This window comes from Oryctolagus cuniculus, chromosome 19 (assembly GCF_964237555.1).
Source record: "Oryctolagus cuniculus chromosome 19, mOryCun1.1, whole genome shotgun sequence".
Classification (NCBI taxonomy): Eukaryota; Metazoa; Chordata; class Mammalia; order Lagomorpha; family Leporidae; genus Oryctolagus; species Oryctolagus cuniculus.
In genome coordinates, this window is record NC_091450.1 from 18179811 (window position 1) to 18207164 (window position 27354).

The 27354-nt window shown below is 41.4% G+C and overlaps 1 protein-coding gene across 6 annotated transcripts in view; it reads left to right on the top strand.

Annotated features, from left to right (window-relative positions):
• Positions 1 to 27354, top strand: part of DNAH3 (dynein axonemal heavy chain 3) — a 191403-nt gene that overhangs the window by 121770 nt on the left and 42279 nt on the right. For all 6 annotated transcript variants that reach the window (XR_011384660.1, XM_051847854.2, XM_070064651.1 and 3 more), the window contains 9 exons: positions 12653 to 12756; positions 13690 to 13984; positions 15527 to 15706; positions 17915 to 18038; positions 18129 to 18285; positions 18513 to 18656; positions 19390 to 20056; positions 23897 to 24062; positions 26123 to 26339. Coding sequence is in view for 5 of the 6 variants with exons in the window: in XM_051847854.2 (XP_051703814.2) it covers positions 12653 to 12756; positions 13690 to 13984; positions 15527 to 15706; positions 17915 to 18038; positions 18129 to 18285; positions 18513 to 18656; positions 19390 to 20056; positions 23897 to 24062; positions 26123 to 26339 (2054 nt within the window). In the remaining variant the exon portion in view is untranslated. The remainder of the gene's footprint in view (positions 1 to 12652; positions 12757 to 13689; positions 13985 to 15526; positions 15707 to 17914; positions 18039 to 18128; positions 18286 to 18512; positions 18657 to 19389; positions 20057 to 23896; positions 24063 to 26122; positions 26340 to 27354) is intronic.

The window sequence follows — 27354 nt, forward strand, 5'->3', positions numbered from 1 at the left end:
AGGACCAGTTTCTTTTCTTTTCTTTTTTTTTTTTTTTTTTTTTTTTTTTGACAGGTAGAGATATAGACAGTGAGAGAGAGAGACAGAGAAAGGTCTTCCTTCTGTTGGTTCACCCCCCAAATGGCCACTACGGCTGGCGCTACGCCGACCCGAAGCCAGGAGCCAAGTGCCCCCTCCTGGTCTCCCATGTGGGTGCAGGGCCCAAGCACTTGGGCCATCCTCCACTGCCCTCCCGGGCCACAGCAGAGAACTGGACTGGAAGAAGAGCAACTGGGACTAGAACCTGGCGCCCATATGGGATGCCAGTGCCGACTCAGGCAGAGGATTAAGCAAGTGAGCCACAGTGCCAGCCCCATAGGGCCAGTTTCTGAAAAGACTGTTAATCTCTGTTGAAATGTCTTGGCTCCTTTGTCAAAAATCATCTGACTGTATTTGTGTGGGTTTTTTTATGGACTCTCTAGTTTGTTCCGTAAACCTGTTTGTCTAACACTTTTATCAATGTCATACTCTTTTTATTGTTGTAGCTCATAATAAGACTTAAATTTGAGTAGTATCAGTAGTCCAACTTTGTTCTTTAATGTTGTGGTGGCCACCATGATTCTTTTTTTTCCTTTCCATATGAACTTTAGAATCAGTGTCTAATGTCCACAAAATAAGTTTCTGGGGTTTTTATTGGGGTTTTATTGACTCTAAGTCAAGTAAAGAACAGAGATCTTAATAGGTTTTAGTCTTCCTGTCCATAAAAATGGATTATTTGGACTTCATTGTTATTGTTTACCTCATAAGATCTTTTATATTTTACTTAGCTTTATACTTAAGTATTTTTCTCTCTTTTTTTTAGTGATAATGTAAATGATAATGTGTTTTTAATTTGAAAGTCCACTGGTTCGTTGCTGGATTCAGGCTTTTGGGTATTACTCTTACATCTTGCAACCCTGCTAAAATCACTTATAAGTTCTAGCAGTTCCTGTTGATTCTTTGGGGGTTTCCTACATAAATAATCATGTCATCTATAAATGAAGATAAGGTTTATTTCCTCCTTCCCAGTATTTGTTCCCCTTTCTTGTCTTATTCCATTCACTGGAATTTCCAGTGTGATATCCATTAAGAGTGATGAAAGGGAACATCTTTTTCTTGCTTCCAATCAGCGTTGACCTCAAGTATGATAATAATTGTAAGGTTTTTGTTGATGTTCCTTATCAAATTGAAACAATTCCCTTTATTCTTCAAATTTACTGAGAGTTTTGAGCATAGATTTTGTATTTTATGAAATGCTATTTCTGAATCTGTTACTATGATCATATAATTTTTCTTCTTTAGCCTATCCATGTGATAGATTACATGAATTTGATTTTCAGATGCTGAGCCAGTATTGTACACCTAGGGTAAATCCCACTTGATTGTGATGTATAATGTTTTTCATACATTGTTGGTTTGATTTGTTAATATTTTGTTGACAGTTTTTCCATTATGTTGATTAGAGATAGTGGTCTGTTGTTTTCTTTTATTATAATGTTTTTAGTTTTGGTGTTAGGGTAACCCAGGCCTCATAGAGTGATTTAGATTCCCCATGTTTTTATTTTCTGGAAGATATAGAGAATTGCTATCAATTCTTCCTTGAATTGTTGGTAAAATTCCCCAGTGGAGCCCACCTGGGCCTGATGTTTTTCTCTTTTGAAAGGTTAATAATTGTGATTCAATTTCTTTAATAGATAAAGGCCTGTGTAACTTATCTATTTGTTTTTACGTGAAATTGGTGTGTTTTATTTGAATTACCAAAAGTTTGCACATAACAATTGTTTATAATGTGCCTTTATTATACTCTTAATGTCCATAGAATCTGTGGTGGTGGCCCCTCTTTCGTTCCTGATATTAGTACTTTGTTTCTTCTCTATTTTTTGCTGGTTATCCTGGATAGAGGTATATCAATTTTTTTATAATTTTTTAAATGTATTTTGTTTTTATGAGAGACAGCCAGAGAAAGAGCTGCCATCTGCTGGTTTACTCCTGAGATGCCCAAAAGCTAGGACCTCAATCCAGGTCTCCCACATGGATGACAGGGAGCCAACCACTTGAGCCATCACCTGTTGCTTCTCTAGGATGCATCCCCAGAAAACTGGAACCCAGAAACTCCAATATGGGATGTAACATCTTAACTGCTGCACCAAATGTTCTCTCCAAGGTTTATCAATTTTAAATCTTCTACCAGCTTTTGGTAGCGCTTGGGTAGTGTTTGGGCCATCATCCACTGCCTTCTCAGGTGCATTAGCAGGAAGCTGGATCAGAAACAGTACAGCAGAGACTTGAACTGGCACTCTAGTGTGGAATGCTAGCGTCACAACTGGCAGCTTACCTTGCTGCAACACAATGCCAGTCCTGTCATTCCACAAATTTTTAAAAAGCTGTGTTTTCATTTTCTTTAGTTCATAATTTAAATTTTCTTTTGTGATGTCTTCTTTGGTCCATGTATTGTTTTGAAATGTGTTGTTTAATTTCCAAGTATTTGGGGATTTTCCAGCTATCTTTCTCCTTTTGGTTTCTAGCTTGATTCCACTGTGACCTGTGGTTATTGTATTATGTCTATTCTTTTAAGCTGGCTAAAGCTTTTTATGGCCCAGAATACAGTCTGTCTTGGTAAATACCCCATGTAAGTTTGAGAAGAATATGTACTGTGCTGCTGTTGGATGAAGAAATCTATAAATGTCAACTAGATCCTGCTGTTAACTATATTCTTACTCTTTTACTGACTGCTTTATGGCAATTACTGTTAGAGGCCTATTCAACTATATTATAAGGCTTGTCTGTTTATTCTTAAAATTCTACCAGTTTTGCCTCATATATTTCAGCCTTCTGTTTACACTTGAAATTTGGAAATGTGCCTAATTTAAATTTCTTCTGTCTTTTTAAAATATTTTATTTATTTATTTGAGAGGTAGAGTTACAGACAGTGAGAGAGGGAGGAGACAGAAAGGTCTTCCTTCCACTGGTTCGTTCACTCCCCAAATGGCTACAATGGCCAGAGCTGTGCCAATCCTAACTAGGAGCCAGGAGTTTCTTTCAGGTCTCCCATGTGGATGCAGGGGCCCAAGCACTTGGGCCATCTTCCACTGTTTTCCCAGGCTATAGCAGAGAGCTGGGTTGGAAGAGGAGCATCCAGGATTGGAACCAGTGCCCATATGGGATGCCGGTGCCACAGGCAGAGAATTAACCTGCTGTGCTACAGCACCAGCCCCAGTTTCTTCTGTTTTTAATTAGAAGTGAAGTTATAAATGTATCATGGAAGTTTATTTTTCTTGTGCTCATTTAATGTTCTGTAGGTTTTGGATTTGTTTTTTTGAAAACAAACATGTAGATATCCTTGTGTTTGCAAGTTTTTTGTCTGAAATGCAATGCATCCTCAGGCAGCAAGGGAAAATTTTTATTCTCTGGCTCCTGTATCTATTATCTCTTCTTCCTGTTCTTGTGTTTTTTTTTCCCCTAATCAGGATAGACTTTTCATTTTAGTCTAAGTCACTCACAACTTCAATTATTCTTTTTATTGCCTTGGATGCCTTTAGTTTTGCTTTTGTATCTTTTGTCCACTTAGTGTAATGATTAAAAACACAGGCCATGGAATGAAATTGTCAGAATTTGAATACTGGCTCCAACAGGTATTAGTTGGGCAACCTTGTTTTTTAAGATTTGTTTTGTTTATTTAAAAGGCAGAGTAACACAGAGAGAGAGACAGGTTGAGAGGAAGCAGAAGAAGGAGAGAGGGAGAGGGAAGGAGGGAGAGAGAGAGAGATTGATTGATTGATTTTTCCATCTGCTGGTTCACTCCCCAAATGGGCTGGTCCAGAGCCAGCAGCCAGGAGCTTCTGGGGTCTCCCACGTGGGTACAGCGGCCCAAGGACTTGGGCCATTCTTTGCTGCTTTCCCAGGCTCATTAGCAAGGAGCTGGATTGGAAGTGGAGCAGCTGGGACTCTAACCCACATCCACATGGGATGCAGGCACTTACCCACTATGCCATAAAGCCGGCCCCAACTTCTCAGTTTTGATTATAAAATTTGAACAATTATAGTAGGATTTCGCCATGATGCTCTTATAAAAATTAAATGAGTTAATATACATAAAAATACTTTGAATAAAGCATATGTTAAAAGAATTAAATATTAGCAATTTTTATTGCTGTTATCAATATTACCCATCTCACTTTTTATCTCATCTTGCCTTTTCCTCTTACCATGTTTTTTTGTATGAATTTCTGTACCTATTTCATTATAAATTATGCCTTTTTGTGTCTTGTTGAGGATACCAAACTCCTGAACTTTCTTTTTGAGTCATGCATTAAACAAGTTTTGGTGAGATGTTCTTGTAGCTAATCTCCACACTATATTCCTCTATGTTGCAATGTGTTTTCATGAATTCCATATGTTGTTTTCTGCCTTTCTCATCTTTCAGGATTGATCTGTTTAATGCTGTATTGTGCTTGATTCCATTCTTGGCCTGCTTCGTGACGACATCTTTGTTCCTTTTCCACAGCTAGCAGGCTATGGATGTGCCCAGGACCCACTCAGTTTCTGAGTAACTTTCCCCCATCCTGTCTCTGGTCTACCAGGATGGCCTTACCTCCTCCTCCATGTCCTACTCAACAGACGCAGCATAAGACAAGCCATAATTCCCAGCATGCACTGCAGACTGGCTTCTTCATCTCTCCCAATAGCAGCTACTCTACTGAAAAGCAGGTTCAGTTTGGAAAAGGCTGTTGATAAGACTGAAATGACACTTTACAAGTGACCGTTGTGAACGTATCCATAGAAAGTGAAGCTTTGCTTTGGTGTCTGTAGTAAACACACATTTCTATTTTCCTGCTAGTTTTCAAAATTCTCACTGTTTTTGGAGATGACCAGGGTAAATAATACTCATAAAAAATGCCTTTAAAAGGAACCCAAATGCTGCAGACTTTGCTCTAGATTAAGGAGCAATGGGGTGGCCAAGATCCAATGACCACATGTGATCAACTAATGCCATCTGTTGGAAGCAGCCTTCTCTTTCATCTGCGAACATTCAATAAAAAGGGAAATTGCTCAACAGAGGGGCTGTCTAATTCTTCACATTGGATTCACTGATGTTAAGGTGCCATGGCTGTAATCTTCTTATTCATTGTAGACTCTGCTGTCTGCCATCTATAGGGAAATGGTCTGGTAACAGGAGGATGATGAGCCAGTCCTTGCAGACTAGTACTTGGCAAGCAGATGGACAGCTGCCTGCTTTTCTGTGCTTTATGTAACATGCATCTCTGAAGCCTGGGGCGGCCACTGAGGAGAAACCCAGTAGACTTTCCTGCATTTCCTCAAGCAAGCTCTTAAGATATTTCTCAGTCTAGCTCATCTGCTTTCTAATTAGAAGCAATTCTGCCCAGATTCTTTCCATTTTTGTTTCCAATGACACCATTCCTCATTTTCCTTCCATGCCTTAATTTTTGGTAGAAAATTGGGAAGCTCCTAGCCAGAACTCATTTAAATCAAAATACATGTTTTTAATTATAAAGTATTTAAAGGTGCTGTCTTTTTAAATATAAGAATTTTATCAAGATTTACATACCATAACATTCACAAATTTAGGTGTACAAATCAGTGACTTTCAGTAAATTTACTTACTTGCGTAACAGTTTGAATACTGTCATCACCCCAGTAAGGTCTTTTATGACGATTTTCCATTAATCCTTGCTCCCATCCACAACCCCAGGCAACAACTACTCTACTCTCTTGATTTACAGTTTCTGGATATTCTGTGTATGTGGAATTATGTAGTAGGTGTCCTCTTGTGTTTTACTTTGTTTCTGCTCTCTTTATTACCATTTTTAAAAGCTTAAAATGCCTTTTTATCCTTTTCTTTCTTTTTTTTCCCTTTTTATCCTTTTTACAGCAGCTCAGGGATAAAATTCTAAAGGGGAGACCTCCATAAGACCTTTCCCAACTTCACAGGACATTGTTTTCTGGGTTTTACATGTTTTGGGAGCCATGGGGTAAATGACTCTCAAATAAATGCTGGAGGAACTATGCTGGGGAGTGTAAATTAAGGAAAGCAAGCAGGCCTTTAGAGGATTCTCTAAAGTTTGAATTCATATCATCTGGTGATACCTTGTGTGTCAACTCAGGGATTTGCTGGTCTAGAAAGTGCTAAATTTCCCTCTATTCACCAGTTCATTTTGTGACCTTTGAAAAATTGCTCACTTCTTGGCCGGTGCCGCGTCTCACTAGGCTAATCCTCCGCCTGTGGCGCCGGCACCCTGTATTCTAGTCCCAGTTGGGCCGCCGGATTCTGTCCCGGTTGCTCCTCTTCCAGTCCAGCTCTCTGCTGTGGCCTGGGAAGGCAGTGGAGGATGGCCCAAGTCCTCCCTGCATAGGAGACCAGGAGGAAGCACCTAGCTCCTGGCTTCAGGCCATTTGGGGGGTGAACCAATGGAAGGAAGATCTTTCTGTCTCTCTCACTGTCTATAACTCTACCTGTCAAATAAAAAAAGAAAAAGAAAAATTGCTCACTTCTAAGTTGAATCATCCACTGAAATATCCACTGAGGGGGGAGAGGGGTAAAGTTAGGCTAGAGGATGGCCAGAGGTAATAGAACTTCTTTCTGCTGTTCTCACCTTTCCACCTTTGCACCTGGACCATTGGTTGAGATATATAATCACAATGCAAAGGCAATGAGAGCCATTACTCTGAATGGAACCAAAGAAACCTAGAACTGTTACTAAGTGCCTTTCTGTGTGCCCAAAGCTATGCTAAATACTTGACACATAGAGTATCTTATTTACTCTCCACAGTGATTTTCTGAACTTGACATAAAATCAGGCCTGTTTTACAGATGTGCAATAGTAACCTCAGTCAAGGTCACACAGCTGGACAATCCACTTTAACTCCATTAAATATTTTTTCTTTGGCTTAAATGTTCTTAGCTCAACATCAGCAAGCAATGGGGGAAGAATGCTTTACTGATTCATGTTTTTAATGAATCCTTTTTTATTATGAAAGTAATTCAATTCTATTACAGGCAAATTATAAAAATGTATTTCTTTATTCATACCAACCTATTATAGGTTTTTTAGTTTTCAAAAACTCTTTTCTCTGCTTATGTACCTGCTTTCATCTCTCTACATGGCCACCATAATGGTTATATTCCATCTTTTATTCTATTTTTATCTGTCACTGTTTATTAAAAAGTTCCTATGTTAATAATTAGTTTTTGCAACAGTCATCTTAATGACTGAAAAGCATTCCATCCATCTTATGAGACATCATTTTCAGTGGTTTCCTAATATAAGACATGTAATTTATTTCTTTGTTATCACAGATGGTATTACATACTCATGTGTACAGATTATTGCCATATGATACATTATCAAAAATGGGATTTATGGCCAGCGCCCTGGCTCACTTGGCTAATCCTCCACCTGCGGCGCCGGCACCCGGTGTTCTAGTCCCATTTGGGGCGCCGGATTCAGTCCCAGTTTCTCCTCTTCCAGGCCAGCTCTCTGCTGTGGCCCTGCAGGGCAGTGGAGGATGGCCCAAGTGCTTGGGCTCTGTGCCCACATGGGAGACCTGGAGGGGGCACTGACTCCTGGCTTCAGATCAGCACAACCCGCCGGCCGTACTGGCCATTTAGGGGGTGAACCAACAGAAAGGAAGACCTTTCTCTCTCTCTCTCTCACTGTCTAACTCTGCCTGTCAAAAAAAAAAAAATGGAATTTCTGACTTAGAGATATTTCTCTGTATCTGTAAGCATCGTGCCAAATTGCTTTCTAAAAGTGATGTAGGTAACAAGAGTTGCAGAGTGGCGTAAAGCTGCAGAGTGATGTAGGATAACAGAAGTTCCTAATGAAATGCCTAATGAAATTAACAACAACCAATTTAATCCTAAAAATTTCCTAGCAATAACAAAGAAAGAGTTTCAACCTAAGTCTCTAAACATTGAAAAGTGGTGGACAGGGAGATGGGGCAGATGTTTGGCGCAGGAGTTGAGACACCTCTTGGGACATCTACATCCCTTGTCAGAGTGACTGGATTCAAGTCCCTGCTCCACTGTCAATTCCAGCTTCTTGCTAATATGTACCCTTGGAGGCAGCAGGTGATGGCTCAAATACTTCCTGCTACCCACTTGGGAGTTCTGCATTGAATTCCTGGACCCTACCGTTGGCCTGGCCCAGCCCTGGCTGTTGCAGGCATTTGGGGAGTGAACCAGCAGATGGAGGACCTATCTCTTTCTCTCTTTCAAATAAGTAAAAATAAATTTTAAAAAGGGGTAGATGTAGTGGGCATTATGGCACAGCCAGTTAGCTGCCACCTGCAACACTCTCATCCCATATGAGCACTGGTTTGAGTCCCGGCTGCTCCACTTCAATCCAGCTCCCTGCTAGTGTGCCTGGCAAAGCAGTGGAAGATGGCTTAAGTATATGGGCTCCTGCCACCTGTGTGGGAGACCCAGAAGCAGTTCTAGACTCCTAGCTTTGGCCTGGCCTAGCCCTGGCCATTGTGGCCATTTGTGAAGTAAACCAGAAGATGAAATCTCTCTCTCTCTCTCTCAGTCTCCCTGTCTCCCTCCCTCCCTCCCTCCCTCTCTCTTTCTGTGATTCTCTGCCTTTAAAATAAATAATCTAGGGGCTGGCGCTGTGGCACAGTAAGTTAATCCTTTGCCTGCAGCGCTGGCATCCCATATAGGCGCTGGTTCTAGTCCCGGCTGCTCCACTTCCAATCCAGCTCTCTACTATGGCCTGGGAATCCAGTGGAAGATGCCAAGTCCTGGGGCCCCTGCACCTACATGGGAGACCTGGAAGAAGCTCCTGGCTCCTGGCTTTGGATTGGCGAAGCTCCGACTGTTGCAGCCATTTGGGGAGTGAACCAGAGGATGGAAGACCTCTCTCTGTCTCTCCCTCTCATTGTCTGTAACTCTACCTATCAAATAAAATAAATAAAAATCTTTAAAATAAACAATCTATTTTAATAAGAAAGAGTAGAAGGAAGAGAAACAAAAGGTTCTGGTATGGTGCATCTTTTAATCTAGAACCTGCCACTCCACTGTCCTGTTAAAAATGATGTAGATGGAAAAGCAGATGAGTTGACAAAATTATGAAAATGCTCACTGGTAATAACTGATGTGGAGAAAAGTGGCTTATGATTGTTGCTGGGCAGTTGCAGAAAAGGTCTAAGCAAAACCCTCAATCATGGAAGCCCCTGCATAATGCTGGAAGACTTTAGTTGGCTCCAGGAAAACTACACGGATTTGTGTCTTCCAGAACCTTAGGGTGGGTAGAGGTGCAAGCTGAATCCTACAAGAGCAGGACTTGTTACCAGTTGGGGTGTGAGGAGAATGGGCCCATGGTTCAGGAAAGTTGACCAAATTTCAGAGTGTGGAGAGCCTAGGCCTCCCAGCAAGGGCAACTGAGTACTTCCCTTTCCTCAAACTACAGAAAAGAAAGCCACACCCCACTCCTTGTATTACGACTCAGAAAGCAGGGAAAGTAGTCCATTCCCAGATAACGTAGGGAAAGATAGCAGCAAGAATTTACCTTATTATATCAAAACAATAATGGCTGGTAATTGTCCAAATGTAAGAGAGAGACAGACACAGAGACTAATAGAAAGCATGATCCAAGAAATAAAATACTTCTGTTGAAAGAATTTAGCAGTAATAGGAATTTATTATTTTTTTAAGTTCATAGAGGAATTGTGGAGTGCACAGGAAAACAGATCTATAGATAAACTGAGTGGAATCAAAAATCTAGCAGCCAAACTCTCACATTTTCGTTGACTTGATTTCTGGTAGTGATGTCAAGACAATGGGGAAAGAATAGTCATTTTAAATAAATAATACTGAAACCATTTAATATATGACTGTAAAAGGATGGATTTGGATCTCTATCTCACATCCTTGTCAAAAATTAATGCAAAATAGATCAATCCCTTAAGTAAGAAATCCAATACATAGTATAGACTGTATATGCAAAGATATAAATGCATTTTCCCTAAAACAGTAGCAGTTTCTATAGAAAGTATGCTCTGTTCCTAGAAAAACTGATACAGAATAATTGACCAAAAGATACAATTTGATTAACTTATGGAGCCACTGAGGCAGACTTTGTGCCACAGTGGATTGGGATGCCCCATCTCATACTGGAGTGCCGAGTCTAGTCCTAGCATCTTCATTTTCCAATCCAGCTTTGTATTAATGCATCCTAGGAGGTGATTTCCCAAGTGATTGTGCCTCTGCCACCTATATGGGAAACCTGAATGGAATTCCTCGCCCCACCCTGGTTATTATGGGCATGTGAGAAGTGAACCAGTGGATTGAAGATCTCTCTCTCTCTCCCCTCCCCCAGCCTCCTTCCCTCCCTCCTTGTCACTCTGCCTTTCAAGTAGATGAAAATAAGCAAATAAACATTTTAATTTTTAGACTCCAGGATAAAAGAGATTCCATCAGGCAACTAGTTGGGGGTGGGGGGAAGATCAGGGAAATACCTGACAGACCTCAGATTCTGCACAGCAACTTAAAATATAAGAAAACAGAATAGAGCAAGGTCTATATAATTCAGAGAGAACAAAAGTGGCACAAGAGTAGTATCCTCAGCCAAACATAGTTGAAATACAAAAGCAGCAGGCAGACATTCTTAAACATGCAAGAACTGAGAGAACTGGATATCTATATGTCCTTTCTTGGAAAAAAGAAAAGCAATTAACTAAGAGATGAACCGAAATAAAGAACTCTTAAGTGGTCTTTGTTAAAAGGCCTGACTTTGAGCATTGAGTTAAATATTGTACAGACCTAAGACTAAGGAATGAGAGAATTATGGTTGCAGAACAAAACACGAATGTTATAAACAACTGACAAAAGTTATGTCATCATCAACAACAAAAGGAGCTAGAAGGGAGGAGGTGGGAGGGGGAGTGAGAGTTAATCATCTGATCGTTCGTAAAGGCATTAATTAAATTGGTCTAAAATTGAATCACACTTGTATTTCCCAAAAAATGACGTGCTGTTGGGACTTGTTTTAAAATATTCTAGACAGGGTTGGCATTTGGCACAGCAATTAACATACTGCTCGGGACACCTGCATACCACATCTGAGTGCCTCTGTTTACGTTCCTGCCTGCTTCCAGTTCAAGTTTCCTGCTAATATGCATCTGGGAGGTAACAGATGATGGCTCAAATATCTAAGTCCCTGTTACCCATCTGGAATTGAGTTCTAGGCTCCTGGCTTTGGCCTAGCCCAGCCCCAGGTGTCGCAAGCATTTGGGGAATAAACCAGCAGGCAGAATCTCTCTCTCTCTCTCTCTCTCTCTCTCTCTCTATCTCCCTCTCTCTCTTCCCCTTTCAAATAAATAAGTACTCTTAAAAAAAAAGGAAGAGGAGGGGAGGGGAAGAAGGAAAAGAGAGAGGAAAGAGGGAGAAAAAGTGGAAAGAAGCAAGGAAAATTAGCATGATGGTAGCTGGTGATGGGAAATGGGTGAGGTAGGAATTGCAAAATGTGACAATTATTGAAGCTAGATGGTGAATAATTGATAGTTCATTATGCTATTCTCCCTACTGTGTTTTAACTTTTCACAACCACAGTAGCAAAACTAAAGTAAGTGGTTTTTAAAAAGCATAATGACTTAACTCTTTAAAGGCTTACAACTTTTTTTTCAAGATTTATTTATTTATTTGAAAGTCAGAGTGGGAGAGAGAGAGAGAGAGAGCAAATGCAGTCTGCTGGCTCACTCCCCAAATGGCCACAACAGCCAAGACTGTGGGCAGGTGAAAGCCAGGAGCCTGGAACTTCATCCTGGTCTCCCACATGGGTAGCACAGCTCAGGTATTTGGGCCATCTTCTTCTGCTTTCCCCAGCACATTAGCAGGGAGCTGGATCAGAAGTGGAGCATCTGGGACTCAAACCAGCACTCTGATATGGGATGTCAGCTTCATAAGCAAAATCTTAACCCCCTGTACCACAATGCCAGACCCAGGCTTACAGTTACATTTTTAAGTTAGGAAAAACCTCTTAGGACCCAGTATCTCTTGAAGTGAAATATGATGTTTCTACAGTTCAGTAGATTTTTTCATTTCATCCAGGTATTCTTTTCTTCTGCTATATTCAAGTAAAATTAAATTTCATGTTTCTGTTTAAAGACAGATGTCAGAATATTCCATTCTTATACAACCCTCTCATCTATCTTTCCTTCCATCTCCAAAATGTGTGTGTGCCTGGAAAGAGGTCTAGAAGCATTGCTGTCAAGTTGTTTGTGGATGTAGAATTTGAGTGATTTACTGAAATTTAAAAAAAAAATTTTATTAATATAAAGAGAACAGATTTCATGTTTTTCATAGATACAAGTCTAAGAAGATAGTATACTTCCCTCCTGAATTTTTAAAAATTATTTAAAAATGCTAGTTATTTACATTATTAAAAACTAATTTGGTAACTTTTGTAATCAGCACTTATCATTTTTATACAAATAAAAAGGTCATTATTCCTTGAAAAGTGTTTCTTCAGTTTGTACAGTTACCAACAATGTGTAAGTTTCACAATATGCCAGTACTGTTAATTATACATGCCTATAGAAGAGGTAGTCAAATACCTCAAATACAAAATGTAAACTCTTAATGTGCTAATGGCCTGTTCTGTTTCTTTGGGTCCAGGAAGCATCTATGATTTTTATTTTGTCAAACAAGGCAGTGGACATTGGGATACATGGACAGAGTATATCTCCAAGGAGGAAGAGCATATCCCTGCCGGCGCAAAGGTAACAGAGGAGCCTTGGCCATGGAAAGTACCCAGATATTTTCCCAGGTGAAGGAATTAAGAGTTCTCTGCTTCAGAAAAAGATTCAAACAGGAGCAAGAACCCTAGAATCAGAGAGACCCAGATTTCCCCACTAAGACTTCATTCTCTGCCTCAGTTTACTCAACCACAAAATGGAAGAAAAACACTTAAAGGATGGCTGCAGGTGGTATCCATAAACATCTGGAACATTCTAAAAGCTGATCAATGTGTGTTGATATTCTGATTAGTATCATTACAGTAATACCAGGAAGGTCATCGGTTCACCTCTTGATCATCTCAGAAAAAAAAAAAAAGATATTTTAAAATGCTCAGAGAAAGATTTCCTTGATCAAAATTCTCAGAAATGCTGTTTCTGATTAATGGGTTTTCTGGTTAGCAGATGATTCATCTATAATTTCTGTTCATTTCTGTCCTTCTGGAAAAATTTTCCAGATGTACTTCTATTGATAGAGTTTATTGGACATGATTTATCTTTGGTGGTGGAGGTGATTGTAAGTCTCTCAGGTCTGGGGTGGACTAGAAGCTGGTGGATGAGACAATGGGAATATCGACAGCCCAGTCAGACAGCAGGCACATAAGCCCCACACATAAGGACAGGTTAAGCAGAGGTGAGTGTGTGCTGACCTCAGGACACACCCTGGGGGCTGAATGCTATAAAGAAACCCTCAACCCTGAGGTCCTAAACTTTAATTCTTCTTAAAGACATAATTCAGCTGAAGCCAGGGGGTTGAAATCTTGCTAAATTCATGCAGATAAGAGAGTCCATTGTAGAATACGTTAAAGACTCAAGATCATGAAGATAGGGGAGAAGAATTTAAATCCAAGTTTCTTGACAGTTAACACCCAGCTCCTGGGCCCAGGACCAAGGCTCTCCCCTGTTTTTGTGGTACAGGTCTCAGAACTCATCATCCCTACAATGGAGACAGCCCGGCAGTCCTTCTTCTTGAAAACCTATCTGGACCATGAGATTCCGATGCTGTTCGTGGGTCCCACAGGCACTGGCAAATCAGCCATCACCAACAACTTCCTTCTACACCTTCCCAAAAATACCTATCTGCCCAACTGCATTAATTTCTCTGCCAGAACCTCAGCCAATCAGACCCAAGATATCATCATGTCCAAGCTAGATCGTCGGCGGAAGGGCCTTTTCGGTCCACCCTTAGGGAAGAAAGCAGTGGTGTTTGTGGGTAAGGCATTGTCCTGGGTCTGGATACAACCAGGTTTTACCTTCCACGCTGCAAGAAAGCAGAGCTTCCCACTGTAGGGCCACTACACTGTTCTTTTACTCTCTCTGGGGGGTAAAATATTTCTGGTTAATATAATTTAGTATTTATTCCTTATCTTTCCTTTTTTCCTTTCCATTTAGTGAGTAGAAGTTCTAGAAGGAGACTATGATATGTGGCCTCTGGCATCTCCAAAAGCAACAACACTTTGAAATGAACCCCTTATGCCATTCTGTGTCAGATAAATATGTTGTCAGTAAATGAAGGAGCCCAATAATTGCTCGAGTATTTGCGAAGCACACATCATTTTCTCAGGACTTTGCCTGTTTACAAAGCACTTCATTCATTTCACTGGAGCCTCACAATCTATGAGGTTGTTAATCACCATTATATTTTTACTAGACAGTTAATTGAGGCTCCAGAAGGTTAAGTTCCCTGTTTAAGATGAAAGATCTAGAAAATTCTGGAGCCATGACAAAAACCTAGGTTTCTCAGCCAAATACACTGCATTTTCTACTGTCTTACTACTGATCCATGGAGTTCTCACTAAGTACAGTGATGTCCCACTCTTCTGGATGATCTCATGCCCTGTCTTTAAAACCCACACATTAATAGTAAGTTACGTCTATCAATAATCTTGCCAACTAACATCAGTTCCTTAAAGCCCAGGATCCTATTTTATTTTATTTTCCCTTTCTTTTCTTCCTTTCATCTTCTCTAACATCCTGCTCTTCCTCTACATTTTTATGGGATGTTGAAAGCCAGTTTAATCTTTGCAGCAAATATATCTGTTAAAAATCTTGATTTTTAACTCTAGGTATATTTTGGCTTAATATCACTTACCTTTAGTTCCTCATATTTAACATAGAAGTAATTCTATCTTGCTTATAAAGTCATTATTTGGGTTAAATGAGATAATTTGTATAAAATTCCTAAAATGTTATCTGACGCAGATTGAGCACTCAATAAATGTAGGTTGAAGAAAATTAAAGGGCCCTCCATTGTATTGAGTGTCTCTTATATGCCAGGACTATGGGGAAATGCAGTCTCTACCCTCAGGGAAGTCATTATCTTTTTTGCCATTTTGGTTTTGCTCGTATAAAGCCTTGCCCCCATTGTAGTTCAACTGTTACCTTCTAGCTGAATTAAATATTCTGTTGGCTGGGAGCTTGATGGTCTTACTCATTGTCATATCTCCAACAATTTACAAAATATCTAATACATAGTAGACAATCAGTCAGTATATGTTGGTTAAGGGAAATGGGAAAAAATTAAATGCCTGTTTGTTGATGTTAATCTGTGTATCTTATAGTCACAAGGGGCAGAGATCCCATTAAGGCAAGAGAGTTCCAGAACCCAGGAAAACCCCTTCCACTGACTGAGCCCTGCATGGAGCAGGGAGGGGACAGCTAGACTCTCCCACAAAGAAAATTATCTCCTGTTACTTCCTGTGACAGCAGAGGAGTCCATGGAGTTAAAAGTGTGCGGTTTGGCTTCTTTCCCTAGATGACCTCAACATGCCAGCCAAAGAGGTATATGGGGCACAGCCCCCCATCGAGCTCCTGAGACAATGGATTGACCATGGTTACTGGTTTGACAAGAAAGACACAAGCCGGCTGGACATCATGGATGTGCTACTTGTGACAGCCATGGGACCTCCTGGGGGAGGAAGGAATGACATCACTGGTATGTGAAAGAGAGAGCTCCTTCCTCTTGTCCCCTCTACCCTAGCAGAGCTGAGCTACCTTCATGAGTGGGAGTTTGGTGCAAGGCACATTATCTAGAAAGAGCATGGAGCAGAAGTGTGTCGAGGATACAGCCTAGGTGTGGCTGAGCTCCAGAATTAATATTGCAAGCTGTGTGAAATGGGATGGGAAGATGAAAAGAGGAAGTAAGGAGTCTTTAGCTAGGTCTTAGAGAAACAGAGCCTATTTGAAAGGAAAGTTCAGTGTAGCCAGCATGTATCCCGGGAGAGAGGCTAGATTAAGGTCAACTGGGGGCACATGACAAAGTCACCCATTGTATTGTTACACTTCCATGATGGCCATGGACAATCACCTAAACCAAAGTGGCCTAAGCAAAATAATCATAATAGTAAAATAAACAGGAGTTCTCACCTATTATTAAAAATTCAAGAAGTTACTTTTCTTCAGATACAACTTGATCTATCCAGTTCTTAGGCATCTGTTTATTCTATATTCATTTATTCTTGGGCATCTATTTATTCTATATTCATTTATTCTATATAAATATTTGGTTAAGAGTCTTCAAACCATTCCTAGACTTGGGTTCTGTGACCTTGAACAAATATCTCCTCTCTGGCACTTAGTTTTTAATCTATAAAATAAGGAAAGTGGTCAGGATGATCTCAGGTGTCCAAATCATCACCTTCCACTTAAGTATAGAGTTGAAGAGTGTCTTTGCATTGGGTTTAAATAAAGCAGTATCTCAGGTACTTAGCATCCATAAACTCAACATCTCTGTCACCAGTGAGAGAGAGAGAAGCTTGGTCTGTTACTTTTCTCTGTTCTAGCTATTCAAAGGAGAATATCTGTTTCCAGCACACATCACAAAAGAGTAGTTAATAACTATTATTTGCACAGCAGTGGACAGTTTTCAAGCTAGATTTAAAAAAAATCTTTGAAAAGAGCCTATAATAAAGCCCAATGCCCAAAGACAGCCAAAACCACAGATGAAGTCAGGTGTATTAAGATGTGGCAGCCAGAGTGTCTACACACCATGGAGTGCTATGTGATTCCTGCTGATGAGCTAAATAGACTTGTCCTGGGTGATTTCAGGGAAGACTTAGGGAAGCAAGAGCTCTGTTCTGGACTGGATACTCTCAAGGAGTGGAGACAATCTGATGAATGTGTGCCTTTATCATTTTTATCCAGGAGTCAGAAGGAATGAAGTGAGGTAGAACTGTCACTTGGTAAAGCAGAGACACTCACATTGGCTGAGAAGAAAGAAGTTTGGTCATTTTCAAGGCTGCAGAGCAGTCTTGTTTCTGTACTGTCCCTTCACAGCCATAGAATTCTCACATATGATGAATTTAAAGAAATTAAATGTAGGGGTCAGCACTGTGGCACAGTGGTGTTTTTAGAGAGAAAGATATGCAGGCAAATATATAAAGACAGAAAGTAGATTATTAGTTGCCAAGGACTGTGATAAAATGGGGGAAAGATTGTTAATTGTTACACTATTTCCTTTAGAAATGACAAAAATGTTCTAATATTATAATAATGGTTGCATAACTTTGAATTTACTAAAAATCATTGAATTGTGTACTTTAATGAAGTGAATTGTGTGGTATGTGACTTACTGAAATATCAGTATGACATATGTGTATATATATATATATACATATATATGTATAACTTCTTCTTATACCAAATTTCATATATGTAACAGTAGGTAGATATGGAAGAGAGACCCTGAATTAATAGTGGTTGATTTGAGCAGGGAAAGAATGGATTTGAGAGGTATGTGAAAAAAAGGAAATATTCACTTTCTACAAAAGTATTTCTCATTTATGTGACTATTTATGCATTGCCTTTATCTTTTAAAAACAATCTTGGACACCAGACTAATTCTGTTAGCTAAAATTTCTTCAGTCATAGAGATACTTCATAGCTATACTGACCCATGCAATAGCCACTTGCCACATGTGGCCCTTGACCACTCGAACTGTGGCTGAGAGTGAGGAAAGCCATTTTAATGTTATTTAATATTAATTAAGCTCAAATAGCTGCATGTGGCAGGAGGCTGGCATGTTGGTAAGCACAGCTCTCAAATGTGAAGGCAGAAGGAAAACGAACTCTCCTCTATCTCAGAGCCACTGGGTCCAGGAAGTGTAAGTGTGTATTCACACTTACATGTGTGTGTGTTTTCCAGGACGATTCACCCGCCATCTGAATATCATTTCCATCAGTGCCTTTGAAGATGACATTTTAACCAAGATTTTCACTTCTATCGTTGACTGGCACTTCGGGAAAGGGTTTGATGTGGTATTCTTAAGGTGAGAGGTTCCATGTCTTCCCAGATATTGGCTGGGAGTTTCTCAGGCCTGGCAGCTCCTTGACTTGTCTGCCTTCTCCTTCCTCCCAAGGTCTGGAAAGATGCTGGTACAAGCCACTAGGACAATTTATAGAGCTGCCGTGGAGAACTTCTTACCAACCCCCTCCAAGTCACATTACGTCTTTAACCTGCGGGACTTCTCACGGGTCATCCAAGGGGTGCTGCTTTGCCCTCACACCCACCTGCAGGTGAACTGCTATCATTTCTATTACAAAGATCATTCAGCAGTTTCCTTGATACGTGGAATCTATCATGATAGTAATAACCTTTATTAAGTACTTTGTCTCAGTATCATGCTGAGTATTTTATAAGCATTATCTCACTTAATCCTCACATTGGGTTCAGGATACTACTTGAGAATACCACTTCAGGTACCACCTTCCAATCATTCAAATAATTAACTGTGGATTTTTAGGATGTAGAAAAACTTATCCGGCTTTGGATCCATGAGGTTTATCGGGTCTTCTATGACCGGCTGATTGACAAGGAAGACAGACAGGTCTTCTTCAACATGGTGAAAGAAACCACCTCCAATTGCTTCAAGCAGACCGTAGAGAAGGTGAGTGGATTCCGTGATCATTCGGCCTCAGAAGTGGTCCCAGATGTTGGAACATACTACCCTCAGCTTCCACTATAGACTGAGGACCCTGCTCTCTGAATCTTGGGAAGCAGTATTACATCAGCTAGTCATTTGATTTGTGATGTTTTACTCTGTGCGATTTTGCTTCCCTTGCATAGTAACATGTAAGTTTGGATCCATTCACAGTGGTTTAATATATGATGTTATTTGTTTATAATTAACTTAAAATTTAACTGAACCAGCAAATGAGAGACACAGACCTCCTCATCCTTCAAATAAATAAAATAAAATAATCATTTTTATTTTAAAACAGAAAGAGAAAGCATCTAAAACATTTCTACTCTGGCACAAAGTAGGGACCAGGGCCAGGACCTGTACCTCTCTCTGAGGAAGGAGCAAGCTTATAGAAAAAAATGTCATCCTTTGACTGCCTCCTTGGGGGCCTTCAAATCAGAGCACCAATATTTTAACCATTTGGTAAATAGACCTTCATCTTCATATTCTCTTTAATTTCCTTTCATCATAGTCCCTACAACCATCAGATCCACATACTATTTTTAAAAAATAAAACAAGAAACACTTGATGAACCATGACTCTGAAGGATGTACTCAGGAGGAACAAGCACATCTGCTCCCCTCCCTCCACACCACCCCCTGCCAGCCTGGCTGGGTCACTGGCCAAAGGCCCAGCTGAGGCTTATCTTTCTCACAGGTCCTCATCCACTTGTCACCCACTGGAAAGATCGTCGATGATAACATCCGTAGTCTTTTCTTTGGAGATTTCCTCAAGCCAGAAAGTGACCCCAGAATCTATGACGAGATCACTGACCTGAAACAACTCACAGCAGTCATGGAGTACTACCTAGAAGAGTTCAACAACATCAGCAAGGCCCCCATGTCCTTGGTCATGTTCAGGTTCGCCATTGAGCACATCTCCAGGATCTGCAGGGTCCTGAAGCAAGACAAAGGTCACTTGCTCCTGGTGGGCATTGGGGGCAGTGGGCGGCAAAGTGCCACCAAACTGTCCACATTTATGAACACATACGAGCTATATCAGATCGAGATCACTAAGAACTACACGAGCAACGACTGGCGGGAAGACCTAAAGAAGATCATGCTGCAGGCCGGGGTGACCAACAAGAGCACTGTGTTCCTCTTTGCCGATAACCAGATCAAGGACGAGTCATTTGTCGAGGACATCAACATGCTGCTGAACACAGGTGACGTGCCCAATATCTTCCCAGCTGACGAGAAGGCTGACATTGTGGAAAAGATGCAAACGACAGCGAGGACAGAAGGAGAGAAGATGGAAATCACTCCTCTTTCTATGTACAACTTTTTTATTGAGAAGGTGAAAAAGAATCTTCATATTGTGCTTGGTAAGAAGACACAAACTCACTTGGCCCCTTTTTCCTGGGGATTTCAAGGTCTTTTCAGCACCCTAAGTCTAGTTTCCTTGTAAAGAGTCCCAGGGTGTATCCATCCAAGGGGTCAGGGTCTGGACTTCCTTTGGCAACTTCTCCCACTCTCCTGAACAGGTATTTTCAAACCTGTACCACTGTCTTCCATTCTCTAAATTCTCCTCTGAGAAAGATCATGTATTACCCTTGCACATAGCAAAGTCCCTGTCTCTGTGAATGACATCCCCAATCCATCCAGAAATCTCATAGCTGTAAAATCTTTTGTATTTAAAAGCAAGATTTATTTAAGTCAGAGAATTCCTGGTGGAGTGGCCAGGAGGGCGTTCCAAGAGAGGAAAACCCAAAGGGACTTGTGATACTGGGGTTTTTAAGCACAATTTTGGGGAAAAATAATCTGCCAATCAATAGAAAGCAAGAACAAACCGATCAAAAGACCTGATTTATAATCTTTTTACCCTGTCTGGCTTGCTCATGATAAAACAAAAGAGCCAGCCGGTACCACAGCTCACTTGGCTAATCCTCTACCTGCGGTGCTGGCACCCCAGGGTTCTAGTCCTGGTTGGGGTGCCAGATTCTGTCCCAGTTGCTCCTCTTCCAGTCCAGCTCTCTGCTGTGGCCTGAGAGGGCAGTGGAGGATGGCCCAAGTGCTTGGGCCCAGCACCCGCATGGGAGACCAGGAGGAAGCACCTGGCTCCTGGCTTCAGATAGGCGCAGCGCATCAGCCGTAGCGGCCATTTGGGGGGTGAACCAATGAAAGGAAGACCTTTCTCTCTCTCTCTCTCTCTCTCTCTCTCTCTCACTAACTCTGCCTGTCAAAAAAAAAAAAGCCATCAGAAGGGTGGGGTGGGATATCTAATTTGTTTTACAGTAAACTGGGAGCTCAGAAAAGTGGAGTCACCACCCCTTTGCTATTCTCATGATGAGCTTAGAAGCTCCCAAGGAGTGGGACAGGGGCTTTTGACCTTGCTAAAGATAACTTTTCAGGGAAGAAAGCACTTTGCACTCTAACTTTCCACTGGGACCAACCTGACTGCCCGCTAACCCGTCTGACTCCTCACATTCCCTCCCCCAGGAGAATAGACCCTAACTTCTGTTAGGAGGTATGGGAGGACAACCACCTGGCTTCTTCAAGCTGAGTAGGGGTGGAGTAGGGAACTGGAGTCAAGATAGGGTTCCAGCAGGAGGTGGCCTCTCTAAGGGGATGCAGTGTCAGCTGGAAGAAACTGCTTCCATCCGAGGTTTCATGTGCATGGCCATCTAGAATTTCACTGTTTCATGTCTGGAGAAAATGAATCTAATAAGCAGATTAAACTCACAGGGTCTAAAACAAAGGACAGAGTTATTATTAGAGGATCTAAGAAAGGTACTTTCCAAACCATGAGAAATTTTTCCCATTCGGAAGCAAATAGAGACTGAGAGAAGGGTCTTGATAGTAACCAGGTGGGTATTAAGGCCTAGCCAGGTATGAGGCCCAGACCTATCTATCTCTTCACATGGGGTACCAGAAGAGACATCATAAAGGAGGTGTGAACCTCCTTAGGGAAGGCACCCTGTTGACTTTCATTACCTAGCTGACCTGGGACAAGAGCTGGCCTGAATAAGGTAGATGGCATTCCTAAAAGGAAATTTACAATTCTGCCTGCAATGTTACTGACCCTACTTGGCCGTCCCTTCACCAGCAGTGGATACTTTGGAAGATGGGCCGAGTGAAAGACTTTTTTTCAGCTTAGAGCCAACAGGGTCTGCAGCTCTGACCCAGGAGTCCTTCAACCCCCAAGACAGTTCCTTTTCCAGTGATCCAGCTCTTGGCTAGCAGAGCTGCCAGGGCTCTTGATAAGCTGACTTCTATGTCCATCTAAAGATCTGCCTATCCACAACAAAAATCTATGCTATTTGAGGTGGACTGGCTTGTTGGGTCTCCTTGATGGCGTATCACTATGTAAAGCAGCCATTAATTGGCCTACCACCTATCTTTATGTTGCTCTTGGTGCCTAGCTTGCTCCTCTTCCTCCTGGTTTCTGGTAAAGTAGACCATGGAAGAAGCTTTAATGTCAGCCAAGCGGGTGCTCAGTCCCATCCCCTATCTGGTGGACTGAGCTAGAAATCTAGTCACAGACGTGTTCTGATAGTGGTTTTTCTGTGAGGTAGTGAGGTAGTGAGGGCACTCATGTGAGTGCCCATGAGGAAAGCTATGTCCTCACTTTAAGATGACCACCTTATCTATAAATTTTGAAGTCATTAGTAAAACTTTTCTCTCCCTTAGTTTGATTTGAAAAGGGGGGTTTTGCCTGTTAACTATGCCAATGGCAAAATAAATCTAGCTACAAAATCCCAATTTAAGTTCTCATATTGGCTAGGCTATTTGGTCTCTATGTGACCAGGCTATTATTACAGAAAATTGTTAGCCATCCCTTTTATAAGGTATAAAGATCAAACTATGCATCCTGGAGAGTCCTTCAGAATAGAATCAGTTTCCCATCTTGAAGAGAATAGAAAAATGAAGGAACAAGTCAAGCTTTCATAACTGTATTTAATACTTCTCTTTCATTACCAAGTCTTATCCATTTTTACCTTCTCTCTCTTCTGTCTATCCTCTTATCTTCATCTCTTCCACCTTCACATTAGCTGAGCCTCCATCCTCTCTCCCAGACCTCACTTCTGTGGCCTTCTCACTATTCTCTCTACCTCCACTCTTTCCCATTCCAGACCTTTCTGTTCCACTGAGCCAAGGTGATTTTCTTCTTCACATGTTGAAAACATAATCATTGTGTACATTCACAAGTACATACACACAGAGAGAGATTAATTTCCATTAGAATAAGGAACAAAATTCCTAACCTGTGATCTTTTAAGGCCACTTGCTGGACTGTCCCCTATATCTTCTCCACCTTTGTCTCCAACCAAAGTGTTCTTCTCTCTGGTCTTCAGCCATACTGACCTCCTCACACTTCCACCTATGCATCTTGCTTCCTCCTCTCACACTGAGTCTAAATAAACAGTGGATAGAATTTGGGGTATAGAACCCAGAATTTGTGATTGGACAGATATGAGGTCAGAAACAACTTGATGGCCCACAACTTCCATGTGGGGCATCCCTGGCTCCCTTGTATCTGTGAGTCAGTATACATGGAGTAAGTAGATCAAAAGGCTCCAGTCACTGGCTGAGCGACCTGAGGGATGCTGAAGGGGACAATATGAGAAGTGTACGGGAGATTACTCTGAGAGCTATAATAATTTATATCAAGGGCCGGCGCCGCGGCTCACTAGGCTAATCCTCCGCCTAGCGGCGCCGGCACACCAGGTTCTAGTCCCGGTTGGGGCACCGGATTCTGTCCCGGTTGCCCCTCTTCCAGGCCAGCTCTCTGCTGTGGCCAGGGAGTGCAGTGGAGGATGGCCCAAGTGCTTGGGCCCTGCACCCCATGGGAGACCAGGAAAAGCACCTGGCTCCTGGCTCCTGCCATCGGATCAGCGCGGTGCACCGGCCGCGGCGGCCATTGGAGGGTGAACCAACGGCAAAGGAAGACCTTTCTCTCTGTCTCTCTCTCTCACTGTCCACTCTGCCTGTCAAAAAAAAAAAAATAATTTATATCACATCATAAAGTTACATGCAAATGCCTCATGATTTCCCTAGACTTCTCAGATACTCCTCATGGCTGATCACAGTTATATCCTTGGAGCACCAAAGGGAATCATGAGCTCCATGCCCTTACCCTATCCGAATCCTTGGAAATATCTGCCTGCCCCCCTGGGTCTCCCTGCCTTGCAGGAAGGACATTAACAATGTCTACTTTTTATTAGCCATGAGTCCAATTGGAGATGCCTTCAGAAACCGCCTGCGGATGTTCCCTTCTCTGATCAACTGCTGTACAATTGATTGGTTCCAGTCCTGGCCCACAGATGCTCTGGAGTTGGTGGCCAACAAATTTCTAGAAGATGTAGAACTTGATGACAACATTCGTACAGAGTAAGCATTAGCTGCATTTTTGTACCCCAAAGATTCCAAATGGAAAATCCAGATGCTGGCTTAATTTTTGTCATTATTTTAAAGATTTCTCAGTTTGCACTTTGAAAATGTAGTAACACTTTTAAATCGAATCACATTTAGATATTTAATAAAGAACTTTTCCTGAAAGGAAGAATAAAATCTCATTGTTCTGAATCATCCTAGAGATTAACTGTTGCCATAGCTATGAGGACCTGTATATAATAATATAGCTATTTCAGTAGTCTCCAAACTCACATTCACCACAAAACAATATTGCTATCGAGGGCATGAAAATCAGTAAATATGAAAAAACATGTTCTATTCTGGGTAAATCACACATATGCCCCCCAAGAAAGGCACTTAATTTTGGCTAAAGTAATAGAAGAGATGAGAATGATGACCAGACTGATTGCTCCATGAAAGTAGACATTGGGTAACCCACCTTGTCTGCCTCAATATCCTTACTGGCGAGCAGGTACCTGGTGCTAAGTAAATTCAATTACTATGAATTAAATGAATGAATGAAAAATTAAGAAGTAAAGTAGGCATGGATCAGAGTGTTGATAGACTTAAATTTCATTTTGAGAATTATAAACTTTATTCTCTAAGCTAGAAGGCCTTTAACTTGGGTACACAGGCACAAGCGTAGAATTTAGTGGATTATATTCGATGGATATGAGTGGAGATAAATCCCATCTTCATTTTACTGGCATCCAACTGGTATTTTGCATTTCCTTCAATGACAAACATAGGCAATGAACCTCAGTTAGCAGGGCCTGTGACTGTCACCAGTGGGAGCCACAGTTTTTTTTCATAACTCATTTGGTCATTGCAAATACTTGGGGATATCATTTTCTTCAAAGTTACAGTAGTTTTTAGACCTGATACCCAGTCTTGTTATTTATTACAGAGGTTAGCAAACTATGATCAAGTTCAATTTGCAGTCTGGTTTTATAAATCAACTTTTACTGGAACAAAACCATGTACATCCACTTACATATGAGGGATCTTCATTCAACACATTCAAGGGATATGCATATTACATATCTTTTAATTCTACTTTTTTGCAGACTCTTTTAAGGAAGTGCCTTTATATACAGCTGCTTTTGCAGTCAGTGGCAGGGTTGAGTTGTTGCAATATACACCACATGGCTCCCAAAGACAAAAATATTTACTACATGACTCTTTGCAGAAAAAGTTTGCTGACCCTTGATTTAATGCATCAATAATGAAGCACATATATTGCTATGTCACAAATTTGGTTTTGAAAATATTTTTTTTTTTTTTTTTTTTTTTTTTTTTTTTTTTTTTTTTTTTTGACAGGCAGAGTGGACAGTGAGAGAGAGAGACAGAGAGAGAAAGGTCTTCCTTTGCCGTTGGTTCACCCTCCAATGGCCGCCGCTGCATCCGGCGCACCGCGCTGATCCTGGCAGGAGCCAGGAGCCAGGTGCTTTTCCTGGTCTCCCATGGGGTGCAGGGCCCAAGCACCTGGGCCATCCTCCACTGCACTCCCTGGCCATAGCAGAGAGCTGGCCTGGAAGAGGGGCAACCGGGACAGAATCCGGCGCCCCAACCGGGACTAGAACCCGGTGTGCCGGCGCCGCAAGGTGGAGGATTAGCCTATTGAGCCACGGCGCCGGCTGAAAATATTTTTAAGTCTATTTCAGTGCAGTTGCTTTCATTGATAATCCTGTGTATTTTACTATATGTATTTTATTTTTAAAATATTTATTTGAAAGAGTTACAGAGAGAGAGAGAGAGAAAGAATTTCATTTACTGGTTCACTCCCCAAATGGCCACAGCAGTAGGGCTGGGCAGCCATGCAACTGGGCCATCTTCCACTTCTTTCTCAGGCACATTAGTAGGGAGCTGGTGTACACGCCCTCTATCCTGTTAACTTATCTTCAGATAATTTTGGATTCTGGTGGGCCATAGCTAGTGTGTATGCCTTTTCATGTCCTCACATCTGTAATCAAATTTGGGCTAGACCTCCCTGGAGGAAGTTGGGTCGTGCCTAACTGCTTTGATATCCTTGGCAGGGTCGTTTCCATGTGCAAATATTTTCAGGAGAGTGTAAAGAAGCTGTCGCTCGATTATTACAACACACTTCGCAGACACAACTATGTTACCCCCACATCCTACCTTGAACTGATTCTGACCTTCAAGACACTCCTGAATAGCAAGAGGCAAGAGGTGGATATGATGAGAAACCGCTACCTGACCGGCTTGCAGAAACTTGACTTTGCAGCTTCGCAAGTGAGTACTGCCAAAACAGAACCAGAAACATAAGGGCCTAGGACAAGCTGGATGTGGTGGGGCTACTTGTTCAGGAGCAGAATTTAAGAGGGCACCAGATACAAACAGTATCTGACCCTGTATTTGCAGAGCTCACTTAATTTAGCTCATCCCAATCCTGGCCCCCAAGGGATCATGACTGTGTTTAAGATTTTGCTATTAGGTTTATCATATATTTTTTGCATTAATTTTTATTTCTTAAAATTTGCAATTCAAGTACAATTTATCTTGAGTTGTTGAGGGGGTAGGGTTGGTGCCGTCTTAAATTTTGTGCCCAAGGATGGTGTCTCACTTTGTCTCATTGTTGGGAGGAACTGGGCAGGAAAAGGCAGTGGTTATGAGCAGGGCTTTGTGAAGTCAAACCTGGCTCAACTCTAGCTCTGTGACTTATCAGCTGTAGAACCCTGAACACAATGATTTCACCTCTTTGAACGTTAGTTTTCTCCTTTATTAAAAAGGTGATAATAACTTTGACTGCACAGAGCTGTTACGAAGATTAAATGAACTGACCCAAGTATAGCCCTTAGCAAAGTGCATAGCATATAAGTTATTAACTGATCTGTTCTTGGAGCCACTTGACAAACCAGCAAAAATTATAGCGATATTAAAAGATGAACTTTGAGCATCAACAAAGAACTGAGGCAACAGATTGATTTATAGTAGGCAGACCTGTTTCATGTACAGAAAAACTACCAACAGTACATCAGAGGCAGCCTCTATTGCTTCGCCCCTGGAGGTATTGGGTTCAGCTTTGGGCCTTGGCTTTTAGAGAGGTGTTGAAAACAAGAGTCTGTCCAGATAAGGGTGAGCAAAATGTATAATTGGAGGAGCAGAAAAAAAAAAATCTTTTCTAGATAGTCTAGACCAGAAAGGAGAATGGCAGTGCTGGTTAAGGTGCCTCAAGCCCTCCTACATTCCTGGGTTGGTGTCTGAGAAAAGTATTGTTATCGTCACCACATTACAAACACACACACAC